General features: G+C 40.2%; 1 protein-coding gene and 1 long non-coding RNA gene across 7 annotated transcripts in view; one reads left to right on the top strand and one right to left on the bottom strand.

Annotated features, from left to right (window-relative positions):
* Positions 1 to 13,007, top strand: part of LOC148890209 (uncharacterized) — a 36,082-nt gene extending 23,075 nt beyond the window's left edge. For all 6 annotated transcript variants that reach the window (XR_016116702.1, XR_016116701.1, XR_016116699.1 and 3 more), the window contains 3 exons: positions 2,095 to 2,265; positions 10,501 to 10,557; positions 12,663 to 13,007. This is a non-coding gene — a long non-coding RNA (uncharacterized LOC148890209). The remainder of the gene's footprint in view (positions 1 to 2,094; positions 2,266 to 10,500; positions 10,558 to 12,662) is intronic.
* gata2b (GATA binding protein 2b) lies at positions 7,728 to 15,740 on the bottom strand. Its single transcript, XM_089010942.1, has 6 exons — positions 15,592 to 15,740; positions 15,062 to 15,505; positions 14,265 to 14,846; positions 13,014 to 13,159; positions 10,239 to 10,364; positions 7,728 to 8,632 (listed from the first exon to the last, which is right to left on the bottom strand). The coding sequence occupies exons 2-6, from the start codon at positions 15,282 to 15,284 to the stop codon at positions 8,354 to 8,356; spliced, it is 1,356 nt and encodes a 451-aa protein (XP_088867068.1). The 5' UTR covers positions 15,285 to 15,505; positions 15,592 to 15,740; the 3' UTR covers positions 7,728 to 8,353.
* Between the last annotated feature and the right edge of the window lie 1,557 nt (positions 15,741 to 17,297).

Below are 17,297 nucleotides of genomic sequence, written 5' to 3'. Positions count from 1 at the left end.
AAACCCGGGAACGGATTATTCCCATTTTAATGGTTTCCTATGGGAATTTTTTTTTTTTTCGCCTTACACACTCTGTCTTTTAACCAATTAAGTTCGTATGTTGAGGTCTCACTGTATATGATTATTATTTTTTTTACAAATATAATGCACACTACATTATAAGGTGCTACAGTAGGGACTGGTGTTACGCACAACTTCTTCTACAGGGAGAAATGAAGTCGTGGCTGCTGATAGTAGTTGCGTGCGCTGTTGTGGCTGAATATTACTCCACATATATATAAGGCGCACCTGCGTATAAGGCGCTGGGTCATCTTTTGAAGAAAATTAAGGCTTTTGGGTGTGCCTTTTAGACCGAAAAATACTGTACCTAATGTTGATGACATACACCAAGCATTTTTACAAATAAAACCCCTTCTTCAATAAAATCCCCACATGAAAGAAAATGCATCATACTACCATAAGCCACCGTTTAAGGGAATGTGGTATATGATTTCATTCAAAAAAGCCAAGAGGAATTTAACACTTTAAGGGACAAGGGTGACTGCAGTGGACAGCTTACCATGTTATCAGGTTGCAAGGTGCATGAAAGGGTTGAAACAGGACAAAATCTAATGAGGCGGCGCGGCCTCCCTGTGTGGAGTCCGCATGTCCTTTTCGTGCCTGTGTGGGTTTTCTCCCGGTACTCTAGTTTCCTCCCACATTCCAAAAACATGCATGGCGGTGTGATTGAACACTCAAATTTGTCCCTGGGTGTGAGTGTGAGCGCAGATGGTTTGTTTAACGCTATTTGCTCTGCGATTGGCTGGCATCCAGTTCAGGGTGTGCTCTGCTTACTGCCCAAAGACAGCTGGGATAAGCTCTAGCACACTTGGAAAATGGTTGGATGGATGGATGGATGGATGGATGGATGGATGGATGGATGGATGGATGGATGGATGGATGGATGGATGGATGGAAAAGTTGATAAGAATGCAGTAGTCAATAGTGAATAAAAAATGAGGACAAAGTTTCAGGACCACAAATGGTGTCTCTCGATCCTCAATAATTGGCGATGTGGCCGACGGTTCATGGAAGGAAGTATTCTCTGACATATTAATAAAGGAGCATGTTTAGACAAGCTCGGTGACTGTCCTTTCACTCTTGATGACAAGCTGAGTAATTGTGTGAAATGTGTCATATAAAGGTAGTTGAAAACAACAATGAATAGGCAGAGATTGTCACAATTTACAAAGGTGGTGGTGGTGGACCCCAAAAAAGCAGGTAGGAACAAAATCTCAAACAACAAAGTCATACTTCAACAGTCAGTCTTTAACAATCATGATATAAACATGACATACAGCAAAACCTTATGATTTCAACGCCTTGACCTTCATCATACGGGCACTCCTGGCATGTTTTCAGAATGTGTTTTCCCACAATGTGCCCCCAAAAAAAGTACTGATCTCAATTCATGCTTAGGGTCCCTGTTACATCATAAATTATGACATTCTAGCTAGCTACCTAGCTATCTATTTGCTATCTATTAACCATCTATTAGCTGTCTATCTGGCTGGCTAGCCATCTAGCAAGCTAGTTATTAGTTATCTCGCGGGCTAGCTCGCTATCTACTAGATAGCTGGTTTTCTATCTACATGTATTTGAGTTACTTACGTCTTGAGTGAATGTGAACGCTGGCGCATGTGACTTTGAGAATTTGAAAGGCGCTTATAAATGAAATGTATTATTATTTTATATTATTTGTATTATTGTTATTGTGAATGTTATTGTTATCATCGGAACAAAAAGGTCCAAAGTAGCAAACAAAACCACAAATGAAAACATGACAGGATTAAACAAACCTGACAGGGTGAAACAAACAATGACCCGACACTGAATGGTCATTCCGGTCGTCCTTTTAACGGCCACTGATTAAAATGACCATCACCTCTGCAGCTGCAGGTGGGGCCCAATCAATGCCACCCGATGGTCGCAAACCAAAACGTGACATCAATGGGTTCTTACATTTTTTGTTTTGTTCGTATTTCCTGCGTCCGAATAAGATAGCAGGTGAAGTGCTGCAGTGATTCGCAACTGAAACACGGCTCTGTATTGCAGGTGACAAAACATCTTTCCCTATATCCCCGCTGTAAAGAGCACAATACAACAAGGGTGTTGTTGGTCAGCGCGACAATGAAAGATGTGACCAATCCGGTGTGGACACCTAAAAGCGGCGTGGGGGAGGAGGAGCTTCCAGTGGCTTATTTACAGCAACGGGAGAGGCTACAGGTGAGAAGACTCCACGTCTGTCTTTTTTTTTCCTTTTATCGCCAGTCTTTCTCCTCTTTGCGCTCACGTCCACGTCTCCAGTTTCCTTTTGGCCCCATTTTCACCATTGGTCGCCTCGCCCCGCCTTGCGTGTGTGTGAAAGTTGTTGTCTCATCTTCACACAGCACCGTTTCACGCGTGTAGCAAGCCGAGATGGCATTGCGTTCCCTTGATGTTCAAATGTCATAAAAACGATGATTAGGAGTTCACAATGCCTGATGTCTAAAATATATTGAGTTATGCCAGAGATATGGAGAGGTTACGGTGACATGCGGTTTGCAAATTATATACAGTGTATAAAATAAATAAAAAAAAATAAGCAATAAAAAGGGAGAGGAAATGAAAAGCAGATTGATGGTGGAAGATGATAAGTCATGCAGCTGTCACCAAGGCAGTCGGCTCAAAGTGAAAAAGGAGGACGTACGTCGCAGATCCATACTTGCCATCGCAAGTCATGGATTTCTATGCAAATGTGCGTGCGTTCCAACATTCGCTTTTAACACCCGCGACGATGCGCTTACCAGTTCAATGTAGCAATACATATTTAGCATGATGAACTGTACACTTACATATACACTACATTCACATATACTTACATATTGATTTATATAGCGCTTGAACAACAGCTTAACTTATGAACTTATTCACTGCCATTCACGAATTTGCCTTTACAGCAGCTCCTATATTTTGTTTTTCTACTTCTTCCTTTCCTTTCCTCTTCCTTTCATCACTTTGCTGTTGTGAAATGTACATTTCTCCACTGCCAGACGAATAAAGGCTAATTCGATTACACTGTAAGAAACACGTTGATTGTTTTTGTTTATTATTTATTTTGTTTAGCATTTTTTTTCTATTTTATTCTGTTTTTATGACTCAACTTTATTTCTACTGCACTTGAACCAAAAACGCAGTCATGGCAGAGGGCTGTACATCTAACACCAAATACAATACTTCAATTAAATACCATACAATCAGAAAAAAAGCTATTCTTTTGTCATTAAAATATTCAAAATCATCCTTTACCTTGCTATTTAGCATCACGGCATTGGAGAGTGTTTTAGAGTTTTGTACCAGCTGAGTTCAAAGGTGAACAACAGTTGGGCCATTTGGATCACAACATACAAAATAATTGATCGGTTGATTTTTCTATTGAGTCGTTTCTCTGGCTTCACTTCATTTTAATTTGTTTTCACAGCTGCTAATTCGAATTAGCAAAAACAAATGTGGGTTTTTTTTTGGGTGGGGGGGAGCTAAAATGGATTCATGTTTTTTCAGCTAATTACTTTTGGAGAAAAGTGATTTAACCCTTTCATGCACCCTGTAACCCGATAACATAATTAGCTGTCCACTATAGTAAACGCCTTACGTTAAAGGGTTAATATTAGGTCATTTAACTTTCAACTAAAAGCTATTATTGTTCTGTGTTTTAGAACCATATGTAACTTTGGAACGACGTGAATCCAAGATCGGTGAAGGAACATTTCTTTAGCGGCCTAGAGATCCTCCTGCTCAGATTTCCTGAGGGCTGAGCCTTGGGCTTTTTGTCAACTGTGTTATAAGATAGTGGGCCAAGACGCCCAATCCCAGGGGCACACACACACACACACACACACACACTCACTCACGAGGACTTTGGCCTAGCGCAACCCTGTGCACCGACTCCCTCTGTGAACGACCCTCCCTCCTCCTCCTGTCAGCGGTGCAAGCAGCAGGAGAAAAGAGGTGATTGTTCCGAGACAAGAGGGATGAATTTGTCTGCCCCAGACACGTGAAGAAAAGCAGTCTGAAAGGGACTTGTCAGTGGTTGTGGCTCAGGTGGTAGGAGAGCGTCCCACTTTCTAGTAGGAATGCCTCAATGTCAACTTCTGACGCTTCCAGTTTGTTATGAAGACTGTCATCTTTCTTAATTCACTCTCGGGTGTGCCACCGAAGAGAATTGAGTATGTCACTGCGTCTCATCCTTCTTGTGGGAGTCTTCATAAAGCTCTCTTTTGGTTGCCCATTCTTCTTCTTCTTCTGTGGTTTAGGTATTACCGCATTTAGATCCCAGCAAAGACATTAAACTTTGTGTACGGCACCCAAATGTCACGGAAACTCGGCCCGGTTTGTGCGGTTACGTTCCCCGACATTTTTCGAGTTTGCCGTCGGACATGAAACGGTTACTTGATGGTTGGGCTTGGACCATAATTACCCAGGGGAAGCGATACGGATATTCAAGAAATCAAGGGTCATTTGGTCATCTTGGTGTAGTAATTGTTTCTGACCACTCCCTTTTCCTCTTCCGGAGTACATTCTCACATCTAATTCACCATGATAACAAGCTGCTGTGTTTGAATAATACTATTTTATTATTTCTGAGCAGTTATAAAAGTTTTCCCAGACAAAAATTGCTTTCTGTTAAACAACCGTGATAAATAGCGTGATAAAAAAAAGAGAGAAAAAAAACCCTTTCAGCCCAAGTCTCACAACGGAGTGATTCAACAATAGTGATTCAAAGAAAGAGAGACCTACTGTAGCAAGAAAACACATTGGCTGTGATGCTGGAGACGCGTGACTTGAAAACCAGTTTTCTAACAAGAGTCACTTTTTTCTCCTTAGCTTCATGTCTGTTCACCTCACGTCAACTTGATTCAAAAAGGATAAGCACACTTTAGGATTTAAATAGAATCTTTCTATCTATCTATCTATCTATCTATCTATCTATCTATCTATCTATCTATCTATCTATCTATCTATCTATCTATCTATCTATCTATCTATCTATCTATCTATCTATCTATCTATCTATCTATCTATCTATCTATCTATCTATCTATCGATTTATCTATCTATCTATCTATCTATCTATCTATCTATCTATCTATCTATCTATCTATCTATCTATCTATCTATCTATCTATCTATCTATCTATCTATCTATCTATCTATCTATCTATCTATCTATCCATCGATTTATCTATCTATCTATCTATCTATCTATCTATCTATCTATCTATCTATCTATCTATCTATCTATCTATCTATCTATCTATCTATCTATCTATCTATCCACCCACCTACCCACTTACCCATCTATCTATCTATCTATCTATCTATCTATCTATCTATCTATCTATCTATCTATCTATCTATCTATCTATCTATCTATCTATCTATCTATCTATCTATCTATCTATCTATCTATCTATCTATCTATCTATCTATCTATCTATCTATCTATTTATCTACCCCTCGCTGTCTGTCTGTCTGTCTGTTTATCTAGCCATCTAGCTAGCTACTGTATCTACCTATCTAGCTAGCTAGCTACTGTATCTACCTACCTAGCTATCTAGCGAGCTATTGAGCTATTGAGATAGCTATCAAACTATCTAGCCTTCCACCCATATATATATATATATATATAAATATAAACTATTGTATTTTGGTACTAACCTCATGATCAAATTGAATGTGAACTACAGTCATTTGGATGAATAAATTGATCAGCCAGCAAATCTTCATTTTAAACTCACACAACTGCTAGGCCAGTTTGTTACTACTCTTGACCGCTCCCCTCAATCTGACTTGCTCTACCCTTAGCGTCTTTAAAAAAAAAAAAAAAAAAAAAAAAAAAAAAAAAAAACTGGTGGGGGTGGGAGGGTGGACAAAACACAATTGTAATACACATTCCTGACACTGCAGACTAAGAAAATACAACCCCCCCCCCTGTCCTTCTTTCATCTGTTATCATTTCATCACTTTTCTTCTACTAGTTCACTCTTCTAAACTCACCTCTGGCTTTGTCTTGGAGTTCAGTAATTAAGTTAGCTAAAAAAGCAAACGGAACAGGGAGGATGTGTGTACAAAGTTGGAAGTTGGAAGAACGCGCTTTGCTTATGAGCTGATTTACAATGGCCACCCAGTCCCAAAGTTACTCTTTCCGTTCTTTCTCGATCTTTATGAGAAGTGCCTCCTTGTTTTGCTTTGTCGTGTTTTCAGGGAGGACGTGACATTTTAAAATTGTCTCTGAATAATTCCAAGAGCCTTGTGGGAGGGTCCAGAAGAAAGACGGAATAAGTGCTTCCAGGGTCAGGGGTCGGGGAAATCACGAAGGGCGGCCGTGCGCTGCACTTGGGTTGACCCGTGTCATCATAAAGGCATCCCAACAGGACGTGCATGTTTGGTACATTGGTCGACTTTGTTTGTGCTTTGCCCCTTTGGGCTTGATTTTGCTTTTTATTTAATTGTGAGATGATTACTATTGCCAGAATTAAATGTAAGTATTAACCCTTTCATGCACCATGAATGCTCAACTGTAACCTGATAGCATGATAAACAGTCCTTGAAAGGGTTAAAACACACCCGCACACAAAGCAACATTAGCTATGTTTAAACCCAAACAGAATTCAAGATCCAGAGGAATACATATTTCACATAATTATGAATGTTCATCTATTTATTGCATCTCAGCAAGTCGCAAATCCATTTTTTGTTTGTTTGTTGCATTATTTAACTCATACACTGCCATTCATAAATTTATTAGGGAATTGAAAATATGACGTAGAGCGCCATTCCCGAATTAGTTTGATTTTTGTGTTTTCATGTTTGGGTGCCGATAAAGCACTGGCCAGACCTCTGACAATGTTTTTTTTTTTTTTTTTCCCCAGAATTTCCCTTTTTTTCCTATATTAGCACTTTATTCCAGCTTCAGCTGCTGTTAAAGCGCTATATAAACCAATACGTATGTATTGCATTGTATTTGGACAGCCGCCCTCATTTCAAGCTCATATAACCCATGTAATTTATGAATTAACTTTTTTTTCTGATAAACAAAGACAATCTAAGGTTTGTGACACTGCATGTTTATGAAGGAATGTTTACGTACTGTAGTCCTAAAACTCAATATTATGTGTGTCCTGGAATTCAAGTGACAATGACAAAAACCCTGGCACTGGAGTGGACACATTTTTTCATGTCTGGCAGTGAATGAGTTCATGCTTTTTTGTATCATGTTGAAATTGTATGCTTGTAACATAATTTCTGGCCCAAAATTGATATTCATTCAGTTTTTCTGAAGTTACGACTTTTTATTTGAGGTGATAGTTGATTTTTCTGACCTTATAATTTGATTCGAAGGGATTTGGTACTCACTAGTCAAGAATTCACTGTTCGGGATGGTCAGTGGGATACAATGTAGTCGTCAACCGGACATTTTTTTGTGGTGTCAATGATGCAGAGTATGATTTATGGATCAAGTAACATTATTATAGATGACCTATAGTTTCCCTTATTTTTATTTTTTTACAACGAGTGGCACAGCTTGGCTTGATAAAAACGTCATATCTTAATCAAATGTTTTTCCCGGAGGATAACATATTTACATTTGAAGAACATGGATGTACCGGTAACTATGAAGTCTGAAATGGCAGATAGGAGGGAGACAATAGATTCCAAGTTGATAACTTTATTTCGTATGCGTATAAATGATGACCAAGTCAGAAGAAAGCGCTTTAGCTAATAATATTGTCATAACTGGGACAACAGTGTTCAGAAGACAGTATCATCAAGGAACAAAGCAGTGAAAATAAATTATCTGCATAGCAATAATTATAATAACAATAATTACAATTAACAGTGTCAAATTATAAATCAAAAAAGCTTTTTTTTTTTTTTTCATTTACTGCCTTTTTTTGCGTGTCATTTTCTGTGATGTGGAAAAAAAAAGCATTTCATCCAGCATTTTTTTTTAATTTTATGTATTGGAGGAGATTAGGATCACCGCCCTCTTCTGTACAATATTCACAGTTCCTATAAACATACCCGCACAAACTGAACCACAATGCAATCCTGTCAATCCGTCGGAAGTTAGGAGCAAAGACAAAGCTGTATTATTGTATGTGTGTGTGTATGTGTTAGGTGTTTTAGTTTAACAGGAAGTATGTGTGTCTGTCTGCTTCTATGAAGCGTTAGGTACCTAGCGGTGGGCCTCATTTTGTCCAACATACCGTTTGCATAAACAATCAAAAGACCCTCCAATGTCTTGACATTGTGTCGTCCATCTTGCCCCGCCTCAGCCCATGGCCGTCACCATGTTGGAGTGGTGCGGGTGGCCAAAAGACGGGTGTATCGGGGTGGGAGTGGGCAACATATGTCCGGTGTGACTGAAAGGTGGCAAGTGGCCCATGGACATGTGTCCTGCCAAGGTGCTGAAGGTCGAGTTCTTGTCATGAAGACTCTTGGTAAACTCCTCATAACTGTCGTTGCCCCGCTTGATCTTTTTGGACTTGCTGGACATTTTCCTGTTTCGCGTCTGTATCCCTTCTTTTTTCATGGTTAGGGGTCGGTTCACCTGTGAGGGTTCAAGGGAGGTTCTGTTAGTGTTCGGAGGTTGAAAAAAAAATAATAAATAAATTATCCACCCTAACAATAATCTCTTCAAAATCAATACAATGAAATACCCCTCTTTTCCAATCAAATAAAAAGTCTAGTTTTTCGGAAATATTCCTCACATACCAATATTAAGTCGTGAACAGCAGGGCCCATTTATACCCTGTTGCTAACCAAAACAGCAGTCCCAAAGCAATTAGTACAGTAAAGTCTCGTTATATCGATATCGGATATATCGATAGACCCGGTTATATCGATACTATTTCTATGCACGCACGGAGAAAATTACATGCAAACAGGGTCGGATATATCGATAGTCCCGGTTATATCGATATTTTTTCGGACTCCCTTGAATATCGATATAACGAGACTTTACTGTATTCAGCGCTCCGACAACAAACCCTACCAATACAGAGTAAATGTATAATGTACTTTACAGTCATACCTAACCATATTTCAAATTTCATTTGACGAGAAAGCGAAGCGCAGGGAGTCTCTGTCATCAAAATCCGCAATAGCGTTTTCAAACAAATCATGGAGATAGTTCCTGTCCTGATTATTCTAAGTATAGTTGCAACCAATTGATTATCAAATTAATCGATTTTGTATCATTTTTTTTAATCTTTGGAATTTCAACCTCTCGGGAGTAAACTATCTCATGAAAGTATCATAATTATCAATGTGTTGAATCAAAATGAACATTTGCTGTTGCTATGGGAAAGAGCATTCAGCAGTTTTTAGCCAATGTTACGAATCAAATCGGTGACTGAACTGAATAAAAGTAATGAATCAATGTCCCGTTTTTTCCCCCAAACTAATGAAATTTTACTTTAAAAAAAATCTGATTAATCATTTAATCAAACAAATAATCAACAGGATTGATCGATTTTTACATTTTTCATTACTTGCAGCCCTAATTCCATCCCTGATTTATGTGTTGTTTTTGAATGATTTAATGACCTCGCTGACAAACAGATGTATTTCCTCAACTCTGTATGATAGATGTATAGCAACTGCGTCCAGGGAAATCCAATTCAGAACAATATAAAATATATTATTTTACGTGTAGGGCTTCAAAATCAAAGTTTGTTAATTTGTGGCGACCGATCAACTGGTGTGTGGGTGTGTGTGTTGCACACTAATCCCCCACCCTCCTCATCCCCAATGAGCGGTCATGTTTGGCTGCATCACTGTACAAAGGGGGGTCCCAAGTGTTACATATTAAACAAACAACCCTTTGCGCATCCCTTGATAATATGCAGCCCAGAGTCGCTGCGCTGAATTTAGACGTCGCCCGTCTTAACGCTATTCATATAGATCTCGGCCTTGTGGTTTCACTCAATAGCGGTCGCGCCATTGTGACTCTCTGGGGAATAACCATGGAAACAATCAAGCACAAAAGGGACGGAGCAGCCCCAAATCCATGCAATGTGTGTGAGGGTCAAACGACTCTCAGTCTCCGTTTGCTGCCTTCTTTCGCTTCAACAATCAGTGAAACCAGCTCGGCTCACTAGACCCTGTCAGGTTTGCGCGGGGCCCAACCTGGCGATGGGCACTCTTAGACTTACATTATGCAGCTTGTAATAGAGGCCGCAGGCGTTGCATACTGGATCTCCATTAGCGTTGCGCCGCCAGAGCGTGGTGGTGGTCGTCTGGCAGTTAGCGCAACAGGTGCCTGCCCGTCTGGCTGCCGACTGCAATGAGACACGAGTTATTAAATGCTCATACGTGTAAAGAAGCATCTTGTCATATTCAAACTTTTTTTTTGTGGGGATGTAAATGTAATTTTTACCTGTTACTGATTCATCCATGGTTTGTGTTTTATTGCAGGCATGAAACTTGTGAAAGTGAGCCATGAGACAAGCAATAGCTTCCCGTTGCATTTTGGTACGTACGGATTGAGATAATGGTATTGATTCAAAGCTTTGTACTTTTGCAGGGGATCATACTGAATCTTAATGACTTGATTCAAAATGTATACATTCACATGCCAGTTGCTTTGTCTGTGGTGACATTCACGCAGACATTTTGACAAACACGGACGCTGAAACCAAAATGGTCAAATCATTATTTTATACCATTGATGCCATTCTTTATTGTTAATATTGGGTGAAACTAATATTTCAAGTCAACAAACATGGATCAGATTTTAAGTTGGTGCAGCTCAAAGAAATGTTTTCAGTTTTGCTCATGTGAAAATTGGCACGCCCGTACTTTTAACCAACAAATAAGAATATACAGAACAATGTGTCCTTTGTATTGTTCCCCTAATTAAATATACAAATTGAAATTGTATGCTCGTAACATAATTTCTGGCCCAAAATTGATATTCATTCAGTTTTTCTGAAGTTACGACTTTTTGTTTGAGGTGATTGTTGATTTTTCTGACCTTATAATTTGATTCAAAGGGATTTGGTACTCACAATTCACTGTTTGGGATGTTCAGTGGGATACAATGTAGTCGGCAACCGGACATTTTTTTGTGGTGTCAATGATGCAGGATATGATTTATGGGTCAAGTAACATTATTATAGATGACCTATAGTTTCCCTTATTTTTATTTTTTAACAACTAGTGGCTTGATAAAAACTTCATATTTTGTCTCAAAGAAATGTTTTCAGTTTTGCTCATGTGAAAATTGGCACACCCGTACTTTTAACCAACAAATAAGAATATACAGAACAATGTGTCCTTTGTATTGTTCCCCTAATCAAATATACAATTACAAACATTTCGGCTAATTATTTTTGAAGCAAAAAAAAACTTTGACTGGTTTGTTGTGCTAATTCGTTGCCATCAATTCAATCAGTTAACTCGGTTCCAATTCAAATGGTTGTTTTTGTCCCCAAAAATATTTTTTTACAGTATATGATCCATTATTTTCTCTTTAAAATACACTTCTCCCCTCTTTTTCATTTTCGCAACATACATATTTACATTCAGTACAATCTCCGCCATGTATAAAGGAAGTTAATATTTTGAAAAACGACACAACATCACGCATTGTATTTTGCCATGTTCCTCATTTTCTCCCCATTTGTTTGAAACATTTTGCACTACGGAAAATACTACAGCACTTGACCACTCCAAAAAAAAAAAGAGAGGTCCAACTTTATTTAGGAGGTCGAGGGAGGAAACAGACGTTGAGCCTGCCGCTTTATCTGGACCGGTCAGATATCCGGATAGGAAACAAACTGAAAGGTTGCTGCCACCGAACACAAGAGTCACTGCTGAGCCATATGGAAAGCCAGCCTGATATATGGGTCCTATACGCTATTATTGATAAAACATGTTGAAGTCATCTATTTTGCATCAATCACAAAAATGGTTTTCATCCAAAGATGTTTTATGATATGTGGTCGACATACCACACAATGTAGATCGATGCAAGGCGATAAACAAATGGATGTCACATATAATTCCCATCAATGAATACAGTAATTCTCTTTTTTTCCCCATGCTGTAGATTTTCTAATTATTTAGGTGAAATGGGTTGTTGCTTTTTCCATGAAGGTGATAGTTTATCAAAATCAAGCAACATGTCAAAAAATACGATCATCATATTATACTGTACGTGGAGGCCCCGGTGTTCATCAAAATAAGGCAGATTTGAACCGCTACATTTCAAAGCTTTTGTTTTTGGTGCTGGTAAAAAACAAACAAACAGTGATTCAATCTAAAGATATTGTGCAAGTTAAATGAAAAAAAAAATGCATACATGCCAAAAAAAGCATTCTAAATTATGCAATTCACATTCTATGTTTTGAAGTTAAATACAACTGAATTCTATTTGATTGTCAAACCACTGAACCAAAATCAACATTTTGCTTAAGCCCCCCCCCCCCCCCCACATACCATCTTCATACCAAACATTGGGAATTACGGTTCTATCTCACCAGTTAATGTCTTCTGTATTATTTGAATTCTTAACCTAAGCCTTGTTGGTTTTTTTTTACATGGTCTTAACATGTTTCTTTCTTTTCCAAACAAAGCCTGCGACCTTGGTCGACGCTGCGCCGACTGTGACGTGAGCCTTCTCATAAAACCACAGCAAGATGAGCTCCTGATGTCATATTAAAAGCGAGCTCCCGCTTGGCCATTTTTGAGCTGCGCTATCAGCCACACTATCAGAAGTAGCAGTAATAATGAGAGCAGAAACAAGCAGCAAGGTCCCGCTCGCCTGACATCTTGAGCTAAAGGAGCAAAAGGTGAACTCCAGACACAATTCCTGGAAACTCTTTGGGAAAATATAACTTTCCTGGAATTGTGTTCAGCCTCCCCCCCCATCTCAAGTTAACGCTCCTCTTTACTACTCCCATAATGCAAACACGGCAAGGACTTACCAGTCTGCGTTTGGGCTTGATGAGTGGTCGGTTCTGACCGTTCATCTTGTGGTACAACCCGCAAGCATTGCACAGGTAGTGTCCGGTGCTGTCGCGTCTCCACAAAGGCGTGGATGTGGCGCCGCAGTTCACACACTCTCGGCCCTCTGAAGGAAACACACACACACACACATTTATTATGAGGATCAAAATACAACAAAGGGGATTTTTGTGCACCCCCGCCCCCTAAAGCTCAAACTGCACCTTCACGCACACATCAAAGATGAATTGTGCTGATTATGGGTATGAGGGTTGAGTAATAAATAAATGACTGATGTCTCTATTTTTTGCCATCTTGTTTTTTTAATGACATTGTAAGTACAAACGATTGAAGTCATAACATGATAAATCCATTGTGATGTTGTAGTTAAGCACTCATAAAGAACACATTTGTGACATATTATACTGTAGTTTCATTAAAGTAACTGTTAAACCCTCTCAAGTAATAACACAGAACAATATATCATGGTATTATGGAATCCAGGCTTGTTTAAAGCAAAATATTTTAGGTTTTGGCAACGTTGTGTGTACCAGATCTTGGATGCGGTTGAGCTGAAGCCAGCTCAGAAGTAATTACAGAGTCACGGTTAACAAAAGAGGATTATTGTCACTGTGTTCAGCTATGAGTGGAGCCTAGCTTGAGAACCGTTTCTTTTCTTTTTTTAAGAAAGACTGTTATTATTGTTTTTTTCTAATTTAAGAATGCTCTTATTAATTTTACTGCCTTTGACTGGCAGCATTTAAAATCAAGAGGCGCCAAAATTAAGAAATAAGGCTCGCAAATTCATTTAATGGATTGTTTGTAATGGTAAATAATAGGGCTAAAATAACACAACAATCTTGTCTGGGTTTTGGCAATAATTGTGCTCATCAACAAATTTGTCATTTATTTGTCATTCATTGTATTTTTGAAGCATATAATTGAATGTTTTTTTACTGTTTAACACTATATTATTTACAAGACACTCATAGAAAATGAAACAAAACGTCAAATAATGATTATTTTGACATATTTTTGTTTCTTCTAATTTCAAATGATGATAATTGAAAGCGATTAATCTAGACTGTGTTTACTACAACGTCGCATTTGTCATCTCCGTGAGATTTAATGTTCATTTTCACGCATGTACCAAGATGTGGCTTTTAAATGTGTTATATATTCATAATGATTTCATGAAAATCCAGCGCCCGCTATATTTCCAGGGAACTCACCGGTGCAGGACCGAGTCTTGCCTTTGCTCTTGCAGTTGAAGCCGGGTGAGGCTCCGAGGAGGCTGCCCGGGTGAAACAGGCTGCCGCCGTACTCGTGAGCCGAAGGCAACGAATAGGTGGGATACGTCGCTATGGGGTGGTGGGTGGGGGCGCTCTGAGCACCCATGGGGGTCAAACCGCTTCTCATCGGGCTCGAACCCTCCATCTTCATCCCTTCCGAAAACGAAACGTGGTATTTAATACATTCCTTCTCGTCCATTCTCGGCGAGGCGGTCCCCGGGTCCGGCGAGACGTCCTTCGGTGGCGTCGGGGGGAAAGTGTACAGGTGCGGGCTGGAGTGGGACGGCGGTGTGAGCGAGTTAGCGGAGGCCGCGGTCTGCGTGCTACTGCACGGGTAGACCGCCGACAGGCCTCCGGGGGACGCCGAGCCCGGGTGGTGAAGGCTCGGCTTGCTGAAGGGGCTCACGGCCCACGCATTGTGGTGGTGGTGGGCCGACAGAGCCGCTTTGCTCCCGTCCAGCCATGAGATTCCGGGGCTGTGGATGAGGTGAGGCCGGCACACCTGTGTCCCCGTCAGGCGAGCTGTCATGGGAGGGAAAGTGAAGGTGACAACGGGCCCACTGGGGAGAATGGCGATAAACGTTACGCCGAACCAAACTTCCACCACTCTGTGAATTTGCCACTCTTTAAATCCCCCCACCCCAAATTAATCGTTAATATGCGATTCGTGGCAACGGTAAATTTAGCACATTTCTGGCTCGAACGTCACAGTTTCTTTTTTTGCATGTGCAACCTACCGTGAGCCGGGCTGTACACTCTGGCCCTGGCAGGGTTGTGGTAGTACGGGTTTCCTTGAGAGTCCAGGTGGTTAAAGAAGACGTCCACTTCGTCCGGGGGCAGTAGCTGGGTCGAAGGCTCCATGTAGTTGTGGCCCAGGCTGGGATGGTGCGTGTCCGGGTGCTGGCCGTTCAGCACGGCGTGGGGGTGCATCCAACGGGGCTGATCAGCCGCCACATCCATCTTCTACTTGCTTCGCGGGTGTTTGGTTATTATTATTATTTTATAGGATTGATAAATATATCCAATGGGGCGGGAAAATACACTATTGTGGAGGAAGAAATGCCGTTTGGCACCGTTCTCCTTCAAAATATCTTTACAATGGCCATTTGCAGTGAAGCACGAATTTTGTTTGCTGTCATCCGAATTCTGTTCAACTCCTCTCTCGCACACGAAGTGCAAACCTGCAGTAAGCAAATGCAAATGTGAATATTTTTCAATACACTCAAAAACACTACACGAGCAGCATTTGACTTGTAAGTGAACTCACGTGAATGAACTGTACTTTTATCCTCGGCGTCCTTCAGGTGCTGTCCGTGTGCGGTTATGCTGCTCGCGTACGAGTGTATGTGAAGACAAGACTCCGTTCGTCCACTGGGACTTGAAGCAACACGTAACTGCGTCCTCCTGCCTCACAGTCAGCAGCCACCATTGTCAAGCAGTGGGCGGAGTCAGCAAGGAAGCATTCTTCTTAGCCAATGAGAGGCCGGGACAAAAGAAAGGAGGCGGGCTTCCGGACTCAACACTATTCAAGGTATTTTATATTATCTCAAATTCTACGCTTGGTTTTAAGAGTTCTGGTTTTATTTAAAACTATTCGCGGGCATAGTTTTGGGGAAGCTTTTTTTTGGCGGTGATTTCCGTGTTTTTTTATTGTTTATTAAAAAAAGACAGCCTATGCCCCAAAAACATGTTATTGTTATTGTTGCGGTCAATTTATTACTATTCGAGTTCTGAAAATAACACAAAAAACGTGCAGCGAAGTTCTTATATTTCACGTATCGGAACAAGATCCGTTTTAAGATGCTTCAAGAATCGCCACGGTCTGTCTGGCGTCGCAGTGTTACGTGTGCGTGTGTGTGTGTGTGTGTGTGTGTGTGTGTGTGTGTGTGTGTGTGTGTGTGTGTGCGTGTGCGTGCGTGCGTGCGCGTGTGTGTGTGCGTGTGTGCGTGTATTTGAGTTCGTGTGTTGGTCCTCCCTCCCCGCGCGTGATTGACAGACAAAAATTGAAGAGGGAGCGCGTGCAGCCCGAGAAATCTACACTGCCGCCTGCTTGACGCCGTTGGCTGACGTCATTGCATTAGAGGGAAGGGAAAACAAACTAATTCAGGACATGATTCGTATTTTTTTTCTTTTTCTTTGAATTCTTAAATGAAAAAAAAGCAAGAAAAGAGGTACACAAACGAAGGTTCTCCAGCAGATGAACTTCAGGAAGTTAAATATACTGTACTCGGTCGCGTTTTTTTATTCGACGTCAAGACCACTTTCTTTTATTTTATTTCATTTCGAGGAAAATCCAGTAGGCAAACTCAACTCCTCGACATCAATTAGATCAGATTCGACGAGATGAGGTTATTCACCAGTGACACGGTCCCCCATTGAAACACGCCCATCAAAGGAACACTTTGTCTTGATAATTCGCTTGGACTGTGAAAGTCATCGTGTTCATTTCACTCAACCGTTGCTCTTCATGTAATAGTACATCATAAATAAACATCAAAACAAATCAGATATTTGGGGAAATTATCTCTCAGCTAAATATTTGTTCAATTTCTCAAATATATTTTATATTTAAACGTAGTTAATTTCGTTCGATATTTTAAAAAAACTCGCTGTGTAAATTATCGTCAGTATATTTATCCCCTCCATTCAAAATGATAGGAGCAAAAATTCAAAATCTCCCAAAAATAATTACTGAGTTGTTCTACTATGCAAACAGGGCTCGTTCATTTATTTGTTATCCTTCTGTAGGCCACCTGATCGCCAAACCTCATTCCAACGACGATATTATTTGTTTTCACCATTAGCATCACTGTATAGTGCCTCTTTTCAATTTTTTGATGACGATACTATAGTGCAGCGTGTTCTACCGGAAACAAATTCCTTGTATGTTCTACATACTTGGCAATAAAGATGATTCTGATTAAAAAAAAATAAGCAAATAACGATTCATTACATTTAACTGACCTTTCACCA

This window comes from Hippocampus bargibanti, linkage group LG12 (assembly GCF_051943395.1).
Source record: "Hippocampus bargibanti isolate YZ-2025 linkage group LG12, ASM5194339v1, whole genome shotgun sequence".
In the NCBI taxonomy this organism is placed as follows: domain Eukaryota; kingdom Metazoa; phylum Chordata; class Actinopteri; order Syngnathiformes; family Syngnathidae; genus Hippocampus; species Hippocampus bargibanti.
The sequence above is the reverse complement of the archived record's forward strand: the minus strand, read 5'-3'. Positions and strand labels throughout refer to the sequence as shown.